The following is a 19,005-nucleotide window of genomic DNA, read 5'->3' on the forward strand; positions in this document are numbered from 1 at the left end:
CATGTCAGCAGGGGACTGTTCAAGCTGGTGGAGGCTCTGTAATGGTGTGTGGCGTGTGCCGTTGGAGTGATATGGGACCCCTGATACGTCTAAATACTACTCTGACAGGTGAGACTTATGAAAGCATTCTGTCTGATCACCTACATCCATTCACGTCCATTGTACATTCCGACGGACTTGGTCAATTCCAGCAGGAGAATGCGACACCCCAAACGTACAGAATTGCTACAGAGTGACTCCAGGAACATTCTTCTGAGTTTAAACAATTCTTCTGCCCACCAAACTTCCCAGACGTGAACATTGTTGAGCATATCTGGTATGCTGTTCAGAAACGATCTCCACCGCCTCGTACTCTTACGGATTTATGGACAGCCGTGAAGGATTCCTGGGGTCAATTGCTTACAGCATTACTTCAGACATTAGTCGAGACAGTGCCACGTTGTGTTGTGGCACTTCTGCGTGCTCGCGGGCGCTCTACATGATGTTAGACAGGTTTGCCAGTTTCTTAGGCTGTTCAACAGACGAAGATAAGCGTTTCACTGAACGCAAAGCCTCTCATCAGCTACAAGATGCTCCTCAAAAACAAAAAAATACCAGGTCACAGATGAATTTCGTAGATTGGCGCTTTGGTTGAGAGGGATTCCTGGAAATTATTTTTTGATCGGCATCGACTTCTTTGCACCTGCAGATCTGCTTGCCACCAAGCAAGGGGCTTCACAACTTCCACGCACTGGAAGTCAAGGCTTGAAATCTGGATGTTTTTTGCTGCTTCATTTTAGGTGTGGACAGGACTGCTCTTAGAGAAATTTGGGGAGCATTTAAAGCAGAAGAATTTGAATAATGAGGAGTCTCCCCACTTGCATTGGGTAATTGGTGAGACGGTGCAGCAGGTGTGGATGGCGGAGAAGTGTTGCCAGAAATGTCGGGCGAGATCTCGAACAAAGCTGAGGGAGCGAATGCAACTTTCGAAGTAATATCTGGATTATATGCAAATACCGCTGTTTCTTTGAACCCAGCAGTCATTGGTCTATCCGAAACACCAGAAAATATTTTCCAAAATGCAGCTGCGCTCTTTTAATGTTCTGGATGAGACACTCAGTTCTTGTGCACTTTATCATTCCAATACGTCTCAAAGAATTTAAAGACTGGTTCATCTATCTGTTGCAATTCGTGGGTGGTAATATTCGGGAGGCTAAAAAGAGTAATGTTTTGTCTTTCCGCTGCAGGATCAAATCCAGTGTCACGGTGTGAAGAAAGCCCTTCAAAAACAAGTTATGTTTCATCGACATTCTTCTTGTACTGTGAAAAGTGGTCGAGCCGATATGTGGGAACGTCGTTGGTCATACTCCCCGTGGGCGTCAGCACAGCTTTGCTGCCAGGAAGAAGTTCTCCTCCCACTCTGGTCTCAGTCTCTGCCTCCTGAACAAAAGCATGGGGGAAATATAACGTCACAAAGCGTTTCCACATGTAACAACCATGGCATTCTCAGCGTGTTCTGGAGCTACCAAGAGAGTTCGTGAAGCTCCTTTTTGCGGAGCGCCACTTGCTGGTGGTGCAATGTTGGTCTAAAAACCTTTCTCATCGATACTGTATAGCAGATGAGGTTTATCAGCTATACCGCTTCGATCTATTAGTTGTTTTAGTTTGATAAAGTAGTCAGTTCGGTTTCGAACCATTCCGGTATTTAGATTTTGCGTCCTACAGCGTCCTATTTCTTGATGACATTTTAGAAACAGTTCCATCCAGTAGCATCCTATTTTATTTGCATTTTTTTGAAACGGTTTGGAATTTTGTTCTCTACACAGAAGGTGAAACTGCGTTTGAAAATATTGATTGCGATAGGCGTCCAACATTTGCCAGTCGAAAAATTCTGTGACGTAGTTCCCTTTCTTGCTCTATACTTAGAATACAATGTCTTCCTATGTTCCTTCCGGCTATTTGAGAAAAATACTGTTGTTGCGAAGTGTCAGTCTGCAAATATGAAATTTTCTTGATGCTTTCATCACCTACACGCAATCAATAGTAGCAAGTGAAGTTAACTCGGCCTGCTCCGTTGACCACAGAGCTCGCCTCTGCTGCACGTTTCCGGATTCATTGTTTACCACTAAAAATAATAAAAAATGTTTACTGAAATATTTTATTGTATCCAATTATTTAGAATCAGTTTATAGGCCTTAGAAAAATTAAAATATGCGAAAGAAGGACGTAATGAGACTACATGGATTCGAGCTATTGACAACATAATCAGGAGTCAGCGAAGGAGGCTCATGGAATAGTATATTAATACTGTGAAAAAACTCTGAAATTCTTTAATTCCTACACATTCTCAAGTAATTAACATACTGAGGAAGCTGAGACATGAAAGTAAATAAGGCCATCAGAGTATGGCATCATGACTTGATGTCTAAATGACTAAGTGTTAATACATTACACAGTGAATAGTGTTAAATAAGCTTTGAAGGCGTGCATAAACAAATTGAATAATACAACTAGGACCTGTGATTTATCCAAGAAACTTTGTGACAGAAATTACAACGACGTGTAGGCCAGACTGACAAGTTAACATATGATTACACTGAAATCTGCTAGAAGGAACAACCTCACGTTAGGTGACCAGAGATACTTCATAATCAAGTAGGTGCAGCCATTTAGAAGTTCTCTAGCGTACTTTTACCACAGATGGGCATTGGCCTGCCTGGCCTTACTTCGCCCACCTAACTTAGTCAACCTCACAATAAAATCTTCTCGGACTGCTAAGAGCATCACTTCAGAAGGTGGCCGTTGGTAAGCCAAGAAGATTTTGATTCATCGATAAACTTCGAAAACCGTCTCACACGCACTGGGCGTAATCTATTAGATAAACAACTCCTGCATTAAAAGAAAGGACGAACGGAGAAGAAATATGATAGATGTATAAATGGCATAATTACCGCAGAGGATATCACCACGTCATTTCTGATACCTCTATGCGTAAATACTAGGGTATTTCGGAAAGTAAAGATGCACCGTACGCCAGAGGAACAGAAAAGTTTTGGGGAGCAAGTTGGCAAACACTGAACCGTGGCAACCTTGAACCGTTAGCTTTCTCCTCACGCTCGTTCGGCAGTTGAACGTTGCTTCTGGTTGCAGTGGGTCGTGTTTAAAATGGCTGCGCCGATTCAGAATCCCGCCAAATACGAAGTGCGCACCGTCATACGTTTTCTTCATGCAAAAGGTCAGCGACCAGTGGATATTCACAAAGAAATTGTTTCTGTTTATGGGAACATTATGAATCGACAAAATGTATCGAAATGGTGTCGTCATTTCTCTGAAGGTAGGACCGATGATCATGACGAACAAAGAACAGGTCGGCCATCTGTGATCTCTGATGCCCTTCTTCGGAGAATGGAGGAAGCAATTCGTGCGAATAGACGTCTCACATTGAAAGAATTGCATCAGATCATACTGGACGTGTCAATGACAACTCTTTATGACGTTGTGACTGTCAAGTTAGGGTACAGGAAATTGTGTGCGCACTGGGTTCCAAAACTGTTAACGGAAGAACACAAAAAGAAAAGGATGGGCTTTGCACTCAACTTCCTCACACGCTATGCTGAAGCAGGTGATGAGTTCCTTGATCAGATTGTAACAGGTGACGAGACGTGGGTTTATCACCATACACCTGAATCCAAGCAACAATCAATGCAATGGCGCCATTCGAATTCACCAAAAGCCAAGAAATGTAAAACGTCGATTTCAGCGCAGAAAATCATGGCTTCTGTTTTTGGGACATTCAAGGCATTCTGCTGTTGGAATTTATGCCTCCTGGAACGACAATTAATGCTGCTGCATATTGCCAGACTTTGAAACGTCTTCGAACGGCAATTCAAAACAAACGCAGGGGAATGCTGACAAGTGGAGTCTGCTTGCTTCATGACAACTCTTGGCCTCACACAGCGCTCGTAACCAAAGCGCTACTCAAACAATTCAAATGGGGCGTATTGGACCATCCGCCATACAGCCCGGACCATGAGCCCACCGACTTCCATGTCTACCGTTATCTGAAGTCACATCTTGGTGGAAAATCATTCCACGACGATGAAGAGATCAAAGATGAAGTTGAAATGTGGTTCCGACAACAGGTGGCAACCTTCTATGACTGTGCGATACAAAAGCTTGTGCACCGACTTAAAAAATGTTTGGATAACAAGGGTGATTATGTCGAAAAATAAGAAATAATCCAGTTTATAAGATGTCACGTTTTCTAAATAAATGTTCTATTTAAGGACTGCGAGCCATTGTATCTTTACTTTTCGAAATGCCCTCGTATTCTCTATGCACGTCTGCGTCTATATTTGCATAGACGTATTTGAGAAAAAGAATCAGTAACTCAGTAAGTGAGAAAGAATCATTTCTAATTCATGTACAGGGCGGGCCGGTCACCACAAATACTCTGCTGAACCAAAACATTCCGATCATTGTACACTGCGAGACTGAGTGCAGCCTGGTGGCCCTGTGGGCACATGGCACGGCAAGGAAAATACACTGACAAAAGTCATGGGATATCTCCTAATATCTTGTCGGACCTGCTTTTGACTGGGGGAGCGTAGCAACTCGACTTGGCATGGACTCAATAAATCGTTAGAAGTCCTCAGCAGAAATATTAAGCCATGCCGTCCATAATTGCGAAGGCATTGCCGGTGCAAAATTTCGAGCCCGAACTGACCTCCCGATTACGTTCGACAACTGTTCGATGGGATACAGATAGGAAAATCTGGGCGCCAAATCATTCGCTGATTTTGTCCAGAATGTTCTTCAAAGCAACCGGGAACAATCATGGTCCGGTGACGTGGCGTAATATTGTCCATACACACATTTCATCGTTGTTTGGGAACTTAAAGTCCATGAATGCAAATGGTCTCCAAGTAGCCGAATATAATCACTTCCAGTCAATGATCTGTTCAGTTGGACCAGAGGATCCTCTCCATTCCATACAAACACAGCCCACACCATTATTCAACCACCAACTGCTTGCACAGTGCCTTGCTCACAACTTGGGTCGACTGCTGCGTGTGATCTACGCCACACTCGAACCGTACCATCAGCTCTTGCCAACTGAAATCGGGACTCATCTGACCAAGCCACGGTTTTACAGTCGTCAAGCATCCAACCGACGCGGTCACGAGCCCAGGAGAGGCGCTGCAGGAGATGTGCTGTTAGCAAAGGCACTCGCGCCGTTCGTCCGCTGGCATAGACCGTTAACGCTAACTTTTTCAGCACTCTCCAAATTGAGCGTTCGTCGTTCGTCGCACATTGGTTTCTACGAATATTTCACGCAGTATTGCTTGTCTGTTCATACTGAGAACTCTACGCCAACGCCGCCGCTCTCGGTAGTTAAGTGAAGGCCGTCGATAACTGCATTGTCTGTGATGAGAGGCAATGCCTTAAATTATATATTCTCGGCACGATATTGACGCTGTCGATCTCCGAATATTGAATTCCCTACTATTTCCGAAGTGGAATTTCCCATGCGTCTAGTTTCAACTACCATTCCGCGTTCAAACTCTGTTGATCACAGTCGTGCGGCTATAATCACGTCGGAAATCTTTTCACATGAGACACCTGAGTACATATGCAGCTCCGCCAATACACTGCCATTTTATATGTCTGTAGATGTTCATATCGCTATCCCCTGACTTCCATCACCTTGGCATATATACGCGTAGCAGAGACGAATGGAGAGACATTCTAGTGACGATACAGACCGCAAATGGAGAAAAGCAAATGACATAAGCGATTTTGAAAAAGAGCGGAATTTCGTGACCTGGAACAAGTATCTCGGAAAAGAAGTTGGTTGGCTGTTCTAATGCTACTGTCGTGAGAAGCGATGTGCTATGGTTAAAGTACTGTGGAACCACGAATAGATGACAAGGTCTCGGACGCACACAGCTCAACACAGGTCGTGGAGGTCACAAGCTTGCACGCTCTTTGTGGCAGGACAGGTGGATCTGCGGACAGAGACTTCCATGACGTCATAATTATTTTTGAAGAATGGGGGCTATCCTCAGTCTTTTGACTAGGTGTTGGGGCTAGCTACGATTACGTGTTTTGTGCCAGTCTCTTCACTCAGAGTAGAATTTACACCACACATACTCATTTATTTATTGTGTATAACTTTCCAGCCTTTTCTTCCCACACAGTTCTAGCCTTCTAGAGATCTCTTAAAGGTAGCTTTTCCATGACGTCTTAACACTTTTCCTACTTCTCTTAACCGATTTGCTCTGTTTCATCTTCTTCTGCTCAATTCTGCAGGAAATCCACATTTCTTATCTGTTCAGTTAATTATAAGCATCCTTCAGTAATACCACATCTGAAACGCTTCGATTCACTTCTTTCCAGATTTTTCCACAGTCCACAATTCACATCCGTTAAAAGTCTCGCTCCAGACGTACATTCCCAGTTATTTCTGTCTCAGCTTAGCGTCTATATTTCATACTAGTGAAGTTCTATTAATGAGGATTGCTTTCTTTGTCTGTGATGCTCTGCTTCTTATATCCTTCTTGTTTTATTTTGCTTCCAAGTCTCAGAACTTAAATTCTTCTACCATATAGTGCCCACTTTAGATGCTAATTTTGTCTCTAGTATCGTTCTGCTGTGTCTCAATACATTAGATATTCTTTCGTTTTCTCTCGGTCACTATTCTGTAATATGTAGACTGTTCATCTAATCCAACAGGTCTTGGATATCTTCCCTCACTTTTACAGAGGGCAGCAATGTCACTAGGGAATCGAATCATTGATATCTTTTCAACTCGAACTATAGACGTATTAATATATATTTTTCAGGTAGTTCCATCTTATCCTGTAATTTCACAGGTGGAGCTCAAGTCGAGCATACAGACACTGGACTTCCGGGTGACAGAAGGTGGCAGTAACTTCAGCGTGGGCCAGAGGCAGCTGGTGTGTCTGGCGAGGGCCATTCTGAGGAACAACAGGATCCTGGTGCTCGATGAAGCCACCGCAAACGTCGATCCAGAGTGAGTATTTACATGGGCAGCTGTACCTGTACACGCCATCCAAGCTCTGTTTGACTCAATGCCCAGGCGTATCAAGGCCGTTATTACGACCAGAGGTGGTTCTTCTGGGTACTGATTTCTCAGGATCTATGCACCCAAATTGAGTGAAAATGTAATCACATGTCAGCTCTAGTATAATATATTTGTCCAACGAATACCCGTTTATCATCTGCATTTCTTCTTGGTGTAGCAATTGTAATTGCCAGTAGTGTATTTGTATATAGCAAGTGCAATGGAATGTATTCGAATTAACTCAAGACATTATTCTGGAATCAGATTAAGAAATGGGGCACAAGAAATAGCAGACGAGGTTTGATATTTGGATAACATAACCGACGATGTTGGAAGTGAAAGTGGTGTATCACACTGTCCGATCGAAACTATCCGGAATCCACTATGTAATGCAGAATTCACCACTAAATGTCAAGAGAGGTGAACCACCAGTGTAAAAGGAGAAGGTGGAGTATTATGTTGTTAGTGAAGAAGCAGTAACAGTAGAATGTTAAGTGATTTCGTACACGAACTAGTCTTTGGATGTCACCTGCACAATAAAGCCATCAGGGACATTTCAACCCATGTAAAGCCACCCAAGTCGAATGTTCGTGACGTGATTGTGGAGTGGAGACGCTAGGGAAAGTCGAAAGCTAAATCAAGAGCAGGCACACCTCTTGTACTGGCGGACAGGGACAGTCGAGCACAGCGGAGGGTGCTTGCAAACCACATGACGTCAGCTATTTCTTAAGGCAACGCTAAATGCGAAAATATAAGAACAGATTTTACAAAGTTCTGTACTGCGTACCGTAGAGGAATTGTTCTGAGACGACGATTGTATCAGCTTGATAATACATCCTGTCGTGAAGCAGCGTCTTTGAGGCAATGTGGATAACAACCTTCCTAAGTGGACTGGTCTCTCCAGGGTTCCGAACTGAACACTTATGGGCTGTAGTAGAACGTTGACTTCGCTCCAGAGCATATCACTGTTTTCTCTGGTTTCAGCTCTTGAGCAAGAACTAGATGCTACCTTCCTGCAAAGACATTCGGATGTTTCATTGAAAGTGTCACCTGCCGAATTCAAGCCGCCATAAAGGCGAATGGTAAGCACAACCGTTATTAGTGTCCACTAACAGATATGCGGTTTGTTTTGATCAGATAGTGTATGTAGACTTGCAATAGCAAGATGAGTTTTCTAAAAAAAGAGAAATATCTTCGCATCTAACACAAAGGTAACTGGACAGTAACTTCGCACAGAAGTGAAACGTGGGCAATAAACTATACAAACAAGAAGAGAATAAAGCTTTTTCAAACGTGTGCTACAGAAGAATTCTGGCCAGCAGTTGGGTAGGTCGGATAACTAATTGGGAGATACTGAGTAGAATCGGGGAGAGAAGAAATTTGACGCACAACTAAACGAAGACTAAAAGAAAGGACCGGTTTAGAGGATACGTTTTCAGGTTTCGAGAAACATTTAATTCTGTTATCGAGGGAAGTATGCAGTATGTGTGTGTGTTTGGGGAATGGGGACTTCTGAGAAAATGTAAAAATTACTACGGGCTTGACTACAGTAATCAAGTTAATGTTAGTACAGATTGCAATAGGTACGCTCATATGAAGAGAATGTTATACAATTGAGTAAAGTGGAGATGTGATTCAAAGTACTCTTAGGAGTGAGGATACAACTACGGTAACATGAGCTCTTCCTCAAATTAGAAATATGTCAGCGTTATCTTGTAAACAAAAGAGCAGTGTAAATTTGCAAATGTTTGTTGCAGGACCGACGCGCTTATCCAGGCTACTATCCGTAGGAAGTTCAAGCACTGTACAGTGCTGACCATAGCCCACAGACTTAACACCATTATGGATTCAGATAAGGTCCTCGTGATGGATGCAGGAACTATGGTGGTAAGCTATCCTGAATTAACTAATACAGTAGTCAATATCTGAAAAGATGGGGTTGTCAGGTTCGGTAGATGCTGCTATGGATTACCTTAGACCAGACATTTCAAGTAACTTCCATAATATGAATTTGACCCTCACTACCCCAACAGAAATAATGTCCATCATAAAATCTTTAAAATCAAAAACATCTAGTGGGTATGATGAAATATCAACAAAGTTAATTAAAGAATGTGATTCTGAGCTAAGAAACATATTAAGCTATCTGTGTAACCAGTCGTTTATCAGTGGAATATTTCCTGAATGGCTGAAATATGCTGAAGTTAAGCCACTGTTTAAGAAGGGAGATAAAGAAATAGCATCAAATTTCCGTCCAATTTCACTGTTGCCAGCATTCTCAAAAATTTTCGAAAAAGTAATGTACAGTCGTCTTTATAACCATCTTATCTCAAATAACATACTGTCAAAGTCACAGTTTGGATTTCTAAAAGGTTCTGATATTGAGAAGGCTATCTACACTTACGGTGAAAATGTACTTAATTCGTTAGACAAAAAATTGCAGGCAACTGGTATATTTTGTGATCTGTCAAAGGCATTTGACTGTGTAAATCACAATATCCTTTTAAGTAAACTAGAATATTATAGTGTAACAGGAAATGCTGCAAAATGGTTCAAATCTTATATCTCTGGCAGGAAACAAAGGGTGTTATTAGGAAAGAGACATGTATCAAGCTATCAGGCATCATCCAACTGGGAACTAATTACATGTGGGGTCCCACAAGGTTCCATTTTGGGGCCCTTACTTTTTCTTGTGTATATCAATGACCTTTCATCAGTAACATTACCAGATGCCAAGTTTGTTTTGTTTGCTGATGATACAAACATTGCAATAAATAGCAAATCAAGTGTAGTCTTAGAAAGATCAGCCAATAAAATATTTGTGGACATTAATCACTGGTTCCTAGCCAATTCTTTGTCACTAAACTTTGAAAAGACACACTACATGCAGTTCAGAACTTGTAAGGGGTGTCCCAAGAGTATATGTCTAACATATGACGACAAGAAGATAGAAGAAGTGGACAGTGTTAAATTCTTGGGATTACAGCTTGATAATAAATTCAACTGGGAGGAGCACACCACAGAACTGCTGAAGCGTCTTAACAAATCTCTGTTTGCAATGCGAATTTTGTCAGACATAGGGGATATAAAAATGAAAAAGCTGGCATACTATGCTTACTTTCATTCCATAATGTCATATGGGATTATTTTCTGGGGTAATTCATCAAGCCAAGCTAAAGTTTTCCGGGCACAAAAACGTGCAGTAAGAATTATATGTGGTGTGAACTCAAGAACATCCTGCAGAAGCCTGTTTAGGGAACTAGGGATACTAACTACAGCTTCCCAATATATTTATTCCTTAATGAAATTTGTCATTAAAAATATATCACTCTTTCAAACCAACAGCTCAATTCATGGAATCAATACTAGAAATAAGAATAATCTTCACAAGGATTTAAAGTCACTTAGTCTTGTACAAAAAGGTGTGCATTATTCAGGAACACACATTTTCAATAACTTGCCAGCAGCCATAAAAAGCTTAACAACCAGTGAAATTCAGTTTAAGAGAAGCCTAAAGGATTTATTGGTGGCCAACTCCTTCTACTCCATTGATGAATTTCTTAGTAAAACCAACTGATTTGTATATAAGTACAACATAACTTCTGCACAATTTCAGTGCAGTAATGTGTTCACTGAAAATTTGTGTGTTTGTGTGTGTGCTTGTGTGTGTGTAAGTGTGTAAGTATAATCTAACTTCTGCACCATTTCAGTGCAGTAAGGTGTTCATTGTAAATAAGTATTACAGTAGTTGTATTACATGTTTCTTACCTTATAAATAAATAAAAAACTTTTTTATTTCAAATTCAGTGCAATAGTATTTGTAAAATGACTCTTAGTGTTCATTAAAAAATGACGATCATTCCACTTGGGGCCTGTGGAATGGTACATTAGCTTATTTGTTTTAGTTGTAAATATTTGTCATGTTTTGTTGTTTTTCTGACATGTTCCACATCCTGGAGGACCTCCTCACTACGGATCAATTGGAATGAAAGTAAATCTAATCTAATCTAATCTAATGATAAACAGATTTAATTCTGCTAGATACTTATGCGCCAGTTACATCAAACCGCTATTAATTGTCATAAAGAATACCACAATGCATATTTTCCTTATAGGGATGTGATGGAAAGATATTTTTGCGTTTTTATTTGGTTCCTTAGGTGCAACAACTCGTAGAATGACGTACCTTTTATAATAAGTGATGTACAATGTTTAAACCGTCTTGATAAAGTTACTTTCAACACCGAAATTGTATTACTCTATAGTCTAGATGGACTCAGACTTTAGAAATCATACGTACTTACGATTCTGGAAAGTTACTGAGGGAATGGCGATGGTATACGAGGTTCAAATCGCTATTGGGTCACCCCAGTGTGTTTTCCAAAAATGGATCAAATGGCTCTGAGCACTATGGGACTTAACATCTGAGGTCATCAGTCCCCTAGAACTTAGACCTTTTTAAACCTAACTAACCTAAGGACATCACACACATCCATGCCCGAGGCAGGATTCGAACCTGCGACGTTAGCAGCAGCGCGGTTCCCGACTGAAGCGCCTAGAACCCTTCGGCCACAGTGACCGGCTCTAAATATGTAATTGCATAAAATAACACATACCTGTAAAAAAAAGGATTTAAGAAATACTGTAAATGGTCCTCATGTTGCCGGATTTCCCACGGGGAATATGATCTTAGGTGCACAGAGTGCAGATTATCTTTTCAGTCAACGCGAAACATTCATATCTGGGAAAAATGTGGAGAATTAATAGATAAAAGTAGAAAGCACAGTTCAATATACTTTAGACATATATATGTGTCGACCTTAGCTGTGAGGTCAACAGCCATGGTAAAAACTAACTACGAGGCTAAGGAAAGCTTTATCACAGATTTAAATAGTCAGAGCGATATTGAGAGACAAAATCTGGACCAACACAAGAATGAGCGTCAGGAGAGCAATGCGAGAGGTACACAGTACGAGAGGTACCCAATGAATTCGAAAGCAATGTTTTGGCGATCGATGTGATGAAAATCCGAACAGTCTGTATTAATCGAAGCCACATATGCTATCGCTCCGTTCTCATACTGGCAACGAAACATAAGATGGCAGAGAGAAATCCGAATACTGAATTCGGTCTTCCGAAACTGTTTCAGTGGGAATGATCTTAATACAGATTTCTGTTGCACTCATGGTGCGATGTGTACAATAAAGATTCTGAGTCAAGTGATCGCGGAAAAGAAAATAAACTGAAATCACTCACCTGAGGGCATGAAACTGGAGCTGATGATATTTTTACGATTCGACAAAAGTTATGTGAAAGTATTTGTTCCTCTCGATCTTACTTCACTGCAGCTACGACAGAAAATAGGTGCAGGTCATTCATGTCATCAAGGAATTTCGTCAGACAGATGCATCTAACTGTATGCCTACACAGAAAGGTTACGTAGAGAGAGAGAGTGGCCTTCGGCTAAATCTCAATGATTGGTTGATCGTTTCTCCATTCTTTCATTCTTTGGCGTTTCTAAACATCATTACAATATCAGACTTAGTTCATCATTGCGATATGAGACATAGTTTCTAGATCCGCAATGATCTCATCTAAAATTTATTAAGCTGGGAAGGAAAAATCTGTATAGAGGCCACCAAATTCAACGAAGAATATCCAAGCAGGAAATCCTGAAATCGCTTCAGAATGTCTAAAGTAATACAAATTAAATTCCTTTTTTCCTCGTCGATTCACATTTTTAGCGGAACAATGTATCAAATGGCTATTATATTGTACTCCACATTAAACATACAATACTCATATATTAAATAACATGCTAGAATTTATGCTGTAATGTGAGAGTAAACCCAGGTCTTGTGGTAGTCTATAGGGGAAATGAGGCAAGAAAATAGCGGCCTCTGTGTGTATTACCGGTGGTGTAAAGAGAACTGGCCAGTATCTCCCTGTATGTAGGCTCTCTAGAATTACATCTGCTACCTACTTAAGGAAGCAGTGAAGAAATAAAACCCAACTCTCTCTGAATGCCAATGAGACCAAGAAGAGAGTAGGTAGCGTCATCCACTCCATACCGCGCTCCTTGATTTGCGGAAGGCATCCGATACGGTTCTACACTATCACCGTAGGAACCAAATCGGAGCCTACGGAAATCTGACATATTTTGAGACCTTTACTCAGGACCTTTTTAGAATTATGGCTCAACAAGTCGCTATTAAACTAGCGAAATAATCTGTGTGATATCATATCTCAAATTACTAACAACAGAAATGGAAGGGGAAAAGTGATGTTAACCATTCGGGCACTGAACACGTCTTTTTTGAAGATTTTATTTTGGCTTAAGTTCGCTCGCTTTTCGTTGCAGTGCAGTCACAAAAAACGCCTGGGAGTATATCTCCCCGCGACGCAGCTACGACAGAGTGGTTGCCAACCTGTCTGCTTACACACTTCACATACAAGATCGTGCACAATATACAACAAGTGATGCGTTTGCCACTGAGGAAATTCTGCAGGGAAAGGAAAAGATTGAAAGGGCAATGCCTGGCAATGCCTGGCGGTTGGAATAACACGTCCCACTCAAAAGAAAGCAGGTTTTGATGGGTCACCATAGAGGTATGTTGTCTGGCACTGTGGTGAAACACGGTATCATGTCCAAACACCGGTCGTTTCTCTTCAATGACTGCCTGCAGATTCTCGGAAGTGATAGTCTCATTCGGAATAATTTCGTACCACAGGATGCCTCTGCAATCCCACCAGATGCATAGCAGAACCTTTATCGTATGCAGCCCTGAATCACGAAATGACAGTGGTGGCCGCCCTTATAAAACAGCCTAGTAATATATGGTTAGCTTAGAAATTATGAAAAAATTACTTCACAAAATTTTTCGTCGTAGTGTAATGGACAAGCAACCCAGACTCTACTGTGAAAATAATATTTCGTGGTAAACTGATTCCCACGTTCCTCATCATTCTAGAAACCTAAGTCTAAATCATTTCCTTTTTCAGGGCTGTTTGCTTAATAAAAAGACATACTTCCCGGCGAAGTTCCGCAGGAATTTCAGAGATCTGTACGATTTCGTTATGACTCTGCGTACAAAATTTGTACGTGGAAACTATATCAAACAACAATGTATCCTATAATGAATGAATTTCTATTAAATTTTTAGTTAAACACTATGCGGAATCGACCCTTTCCTTAGTTCAGGTTTATTGATAATCTCGCACAGCGAGTGACCCTGTATGACTGGAAAAACAGCAGGGCCTTTCTTATAGAAGCGTAACAGTACACTTGGGCAGAATTAAAGACAAATATCACTAACACTTCTGGTGCACGTCGCTAGAGGATTTTATGAGCTATGAGATTCCTTGAGGGAAAGAAGAATCCCTCAATCATTCAGTAAGTGTTCAGGTAAAACTACTCGTTCGAAACACAGCTCGCTTTATTCACGCACAATATCTTGCAAATGTAGGGCGATCAAAAAATTTCCATCTCATACCGTTGCTGCAGCGTATATGCAATATAGCGCGACTAGGATGCTCCGACATACAACTACATGCAGACAAGGGATTAGTGTGACATTCATGTATTTCCATCGTGCGTGCAGTAAATGCGAAAAAGTGAACTATGGTGACTTTAATGCCAAATGCATCCAAAGAGGACCAATGTGCTGTTATTCTTTTCTTGGCTGTCTAAGAACAAACACTGGTAGACATCCATTGGAGAACAAAGTATGTATGTGGGGCAGAATGCCTGTCGAAAATCGGGAAAATTGTGCACAAAGCGTTCTGCAGCTGCATGATAACGCACGCCAAGGCAAGTGCGAGATACTCGAGCATCCGCCCCATACTCCTTATCTCTGCTCATATGATTGTCACGTATTCGGTCCCTTAAGAAAACGCCTTCAAATGTCAACGATTCCTGACGGACGAGTATGCGCAGCAGGCGGTTAAGGGCTTCTTCACACAACAAGACACAGTGCTTTCCAAACGGGTTTCTTCAACTTGGTACGTCGGTGGGATGATGGCCTCAATGCTCACGACCATTTTGCCTTATTGGTATACCGATTCTGTATGGCCATCGAACGGAAACTTTTTAATAGCCTTTATAGTATGTGGACATAAAAGGGCAGATTCCGCCTTCGAAGATTTCCGAAAGGCGTCCGACACGGCACCACATTATCGTCCGATTATGAAGATAAGGCGATAAGGAATATCTCCACATACCTCTAGCGCGAACCCGATTTCCAGCGCTAAATTCAGAGGTTGCTCTGGCGTATTTTCTGAGTATTTCAGTAGATAGGACTCGTGATTTCCGGTGACTCTTTATAGAGTAATAATACAATTATGATTTGTTCGGTTTGTAATCCCAGTCACCTTTAATTCACCAAAAATACCTTCACGGCTCTCAGCTGCAGAAGAGCAGTGATGTGGCTGCCAGCGATGCGGTAACTGTTCTGCGTACAGCTACATCACCTCGGTTCCGGAACCTGTACAGAAAATTGGAAAATAGATCAACATAAACATCATTTCCGCCTGTTTTATTGCTCATGAAAACCCCACATTGCATGTTGTACCACCATACAGTGAGACCTTCAGAGGTGGTGGTCCAGACCCAGTAGCACGTCCACTTGCACTAATGCATGCCTGTATTCGTCGTGGCATACTATCCACAAGTTCATCAAGGCACTGTAGGTGCAGATTGTCCCACTCCTCAACGGCGATTCGATGTAGATCCCTTAGAGTGCTCGGTGGGTCACGTCGTCCATAAACACCCCTTTTCAATCTATCCCAAGCATGTTCGATAGGGTTCATATATGGATAATATGCTGGCCACTCTAGTCGAGCAGTGTCCTTATTCTGAAGGAAGTCATTCACAAGATGTCGACGATTAGGGCGCGAACTGTCGTCGATGAAGACGAATGCCTTGCCAATATGCTGCCGATATGGTTACACTGACGGTCGGAGGATAGCATTCACTTCTATGACCATCAGCAGCGTACGTCGGCCCCACATAATGTCACCCCAAAACAACAGGGAACCTCCACCTTGCTGCACTCGCTGGACAGTGTCTAAAGCGTTCAGCCCGACCGGGTTGCCTCCAAACAAGTCTCCGACGATTATGTGGTTGAAGGCATATGCGACACTCATCGGTGAAGTCAACGTGACGCCAGCGATCCATTCGGCATGTTGTCGGGCCTATCTGTACCGCTGTGCACGGTGTCGTGGTTGCAAAGATGGATCTCGCCGTGGAAATCGGGAGTGAAGTTGCGCATCATGCAGCCTATTGCGCACAATTTCAGTCATAACACAACGTCCTGTGGCTGCATGGAAACCATTATTCAACATGGTGGCGCTGCTGTCAGGGTTCCTTCGAGCCATAATTCGTAGGCAGCGGTCACCCACTGCAGTAGTACGCCTTGGGCGGCCTGAGCGAGGCATGTCGTCAACAGTTCCTATCTCTCTGTCTCTCCGCCATGTCTCAACAACATCGCTTTGGTTCACTCCGAGACGCCTGGACACTTCCCTTGTTGAGAGCCCTTCCTGGTACAAAGTAACAACACGGACACGATCGAACCGCGGTAATGAACGTTTAGGCATGGCTGAACTACAGAAAACACGAGCCGTGTACCTCCTTCCTAGTGGAATGACTGGAACTGATCGGCTGTTGGACCCCCTCCGTCTAACAGGAGCTGCTCATGCATCTTCGGGCGGGCTGGTTCAAATGGCCCTGAGAACTATGGGAGTTAACTGCTGTGGTCATCAGGCCCCTAGAACTTAGAACTACTTAAACCTAAGTAACCTAAGGACATCACACACATCCATGCCCGAGGCAGGATTCGAAGCTGCGACCGTAGCGGTCACGCGGTTCCAGACTGTAGCGCCTAGAACCGCTCGGCTTTGGGAGGGTTTAGTAGCTCTAAACACTATGGGACTTAACATCTGAGGTCATCATTCCACTAGACTTAGAACTACTTAAACCTAACTAACCTAAGGACATCAAACACGTCCATGCGCGAGGCAGGATTCTAACCTGCGACCGTAGCAACCACGCGGTTCCGGACTTAAGTGCCTAGAACCGCTCGTCCACAGCGGCCGGCGAGGGTTTAGTGACATCTCTGAACAGACAAATGGACTTATCCACAGTCAACGTCTATCTTCAGGAGTTCTGCGAACACGGGTGATGCCAAATTTTTTTTATGTGTGTACCGTGGCCGTCTTTCACTGGATTCATTGCACCTATACACGAATTGCATGTCAGCCATCTCTTCCTTAGTAAACTTATCCATACATCCAAATATCACTGTTAATATATAACTAAGCTGCTGGAAAAACAAATATTACTTAATGAGAGGTCGAGGGTTAAAAATAATGGGGCCTTTCTGTAGACAATAGTAGGTACCGTGAGTCAATTACATAAGGTATTTTGCCGATGTTTTCAGTGGAAAACAAATACAAATATAAATTATAATAATAAATCCAGCGGAAAGCAGTTACTTTATAACAAGCCACCTGGCACCACCGATCCCTTGTACGAAATACACAGAAAACTTCACAACAAAACCTCGAAACTTTTGTCGGTGGATTCCAAATTCACCGGATTTGTTCGAAGGATATGTAACTAATTCATTAAACTATTTTATCCTGGATTGAAAGTGATGAGCAGGAATGAGACCATCGAAAGCTTTCTCGGTACGCACTAACGATTCGTCAGATAGGGTCAGTAGGACCAACAGATTGTTCACTGTGGATGCTGAAATTTGCGGTACCGTAGCATCGCTGGATGATTATAATCAAGTGCAGAACGCCTTATACTGTGTTTCTGCTTAGTGTGATGAATTGCAGCTCTCTTTAAATGTGGACAAATAGTAGATAATTACTCCAAAAAATAAGAAATGTCCTGATAGTACTCGATTACAAGAGTGGTGGTTGAAAAGGAACGGAGCGAGTTGGGGTAGTAGGAAGTTACTGGAGTTAGAGACTATAAACAATATTAAACGAACAAATGTTATTACAACACGATCAACTAAGTAGTAAGAAATAAAAATGCAATACAGGTAACGGGTAACTCTTTCAATTGTGGGTCGGTTACGTTAATAATAAAAATGCTTAAAGTCAAATAATGAGAAAAAAACGTATTAGCATACTCTTAATCCTGGAATATCCACTTGAGTGGCAATCCAGAAAATGACAGTACTGCACGACTGATTTATTAACTTTCAAGTGCATACATCAAACAAATGAGTTGAGGCACCCAATGTTTAAGAACTGTTTGTGCTACATGAAAAAAACGATTATAGTTTCTCTTATTCGAAAAAAATGGTTCAAATGGCTCTGAGCACTATGGGACTCAACATCTTAGGTCATAAATCCCCTAGAACTTAGAACTACTTAAACCTAACTAACCTAAGGACATCACACACACCCATGCCCGAGGCAGGATTCGAACCTGCGACCATAGCAGTCCTGCGGTTCCGGACTGCAGCGCAGCGCCAGAACCGCTAGACCACCACGGCCGACCTCTGATTCGAGGTTCTAGTGAACTGTAAAGTACAAAATACTAGGGTTAACGTACAAGACGAGATTAAAATCAAAAGCATCCAACATAGATTACATAAATGTACATTGTACCCATGCATCCTGATTTACGCTTTGGATATTTAACAATTTAATCACCATTAGAAAAATCAGTTAAAGTTACCACAGGTAACCGGGGTGAAATACAAAGTCCTTACATTAATAGACGCCAATATGAATGCAAAGATTTAGTGTCAGAATGATATGCTGTAGAAAAAAACGTACCCATGGAAAATAAAATCTGGGAAACACTCATAACAGAATTACACACGGTGAAGGTGAAAATTTTCGTAACACTTTAATAAAAGAATTATATGGTGCTCATTCACAAGTGCTTCTAGTCAACGGAGTACAAGTTTGGAATATTA

At 42.0% G+C, this 19,005-nt stretch overlaps 1 protein-coding gene across 1 annotated transcript in view; it reads left to right on the forward strand.

The window, feature by feature from the left end:
• Positions 1–19,005, forward strand: part of LOC126158699 (ATP-binding cassette sub-family C member 4-like) — a 179,096-nt gene that overhangs the window by 146,402 nt on the left and 13,689 nt on the right. Inside the window, exons 20-21 of the mRNA XM_049916462.1 lie at positions 6,855–7,015; positions 8,824–8,953. Of these exons, the coding sequence (XP_049772419.1) occupies positions 6,855–7,015; positions 8,824–8,953 (291 nt within the window). The remainder of the gene's footprint in view (positions 1–6,854; positions 7,016–8,823; positions 8,954–19,005) is intronic.

Source organism: Schistocerca cancellata, chromosome 2, assembly GCF_023864275.1.
Source record: "Schistocerca cancellata isolate TAMUIC-IGC-003103 chromosome 2, iqSchCanc2.1, whole genome shotgun sequence".
Taxonomy (NCBI): Eukaryota; Metazoa; Arthropoda; class Insecta; order Orthoptera; family Acrididae; genus Schistocerca; species Schistocerca cancellata.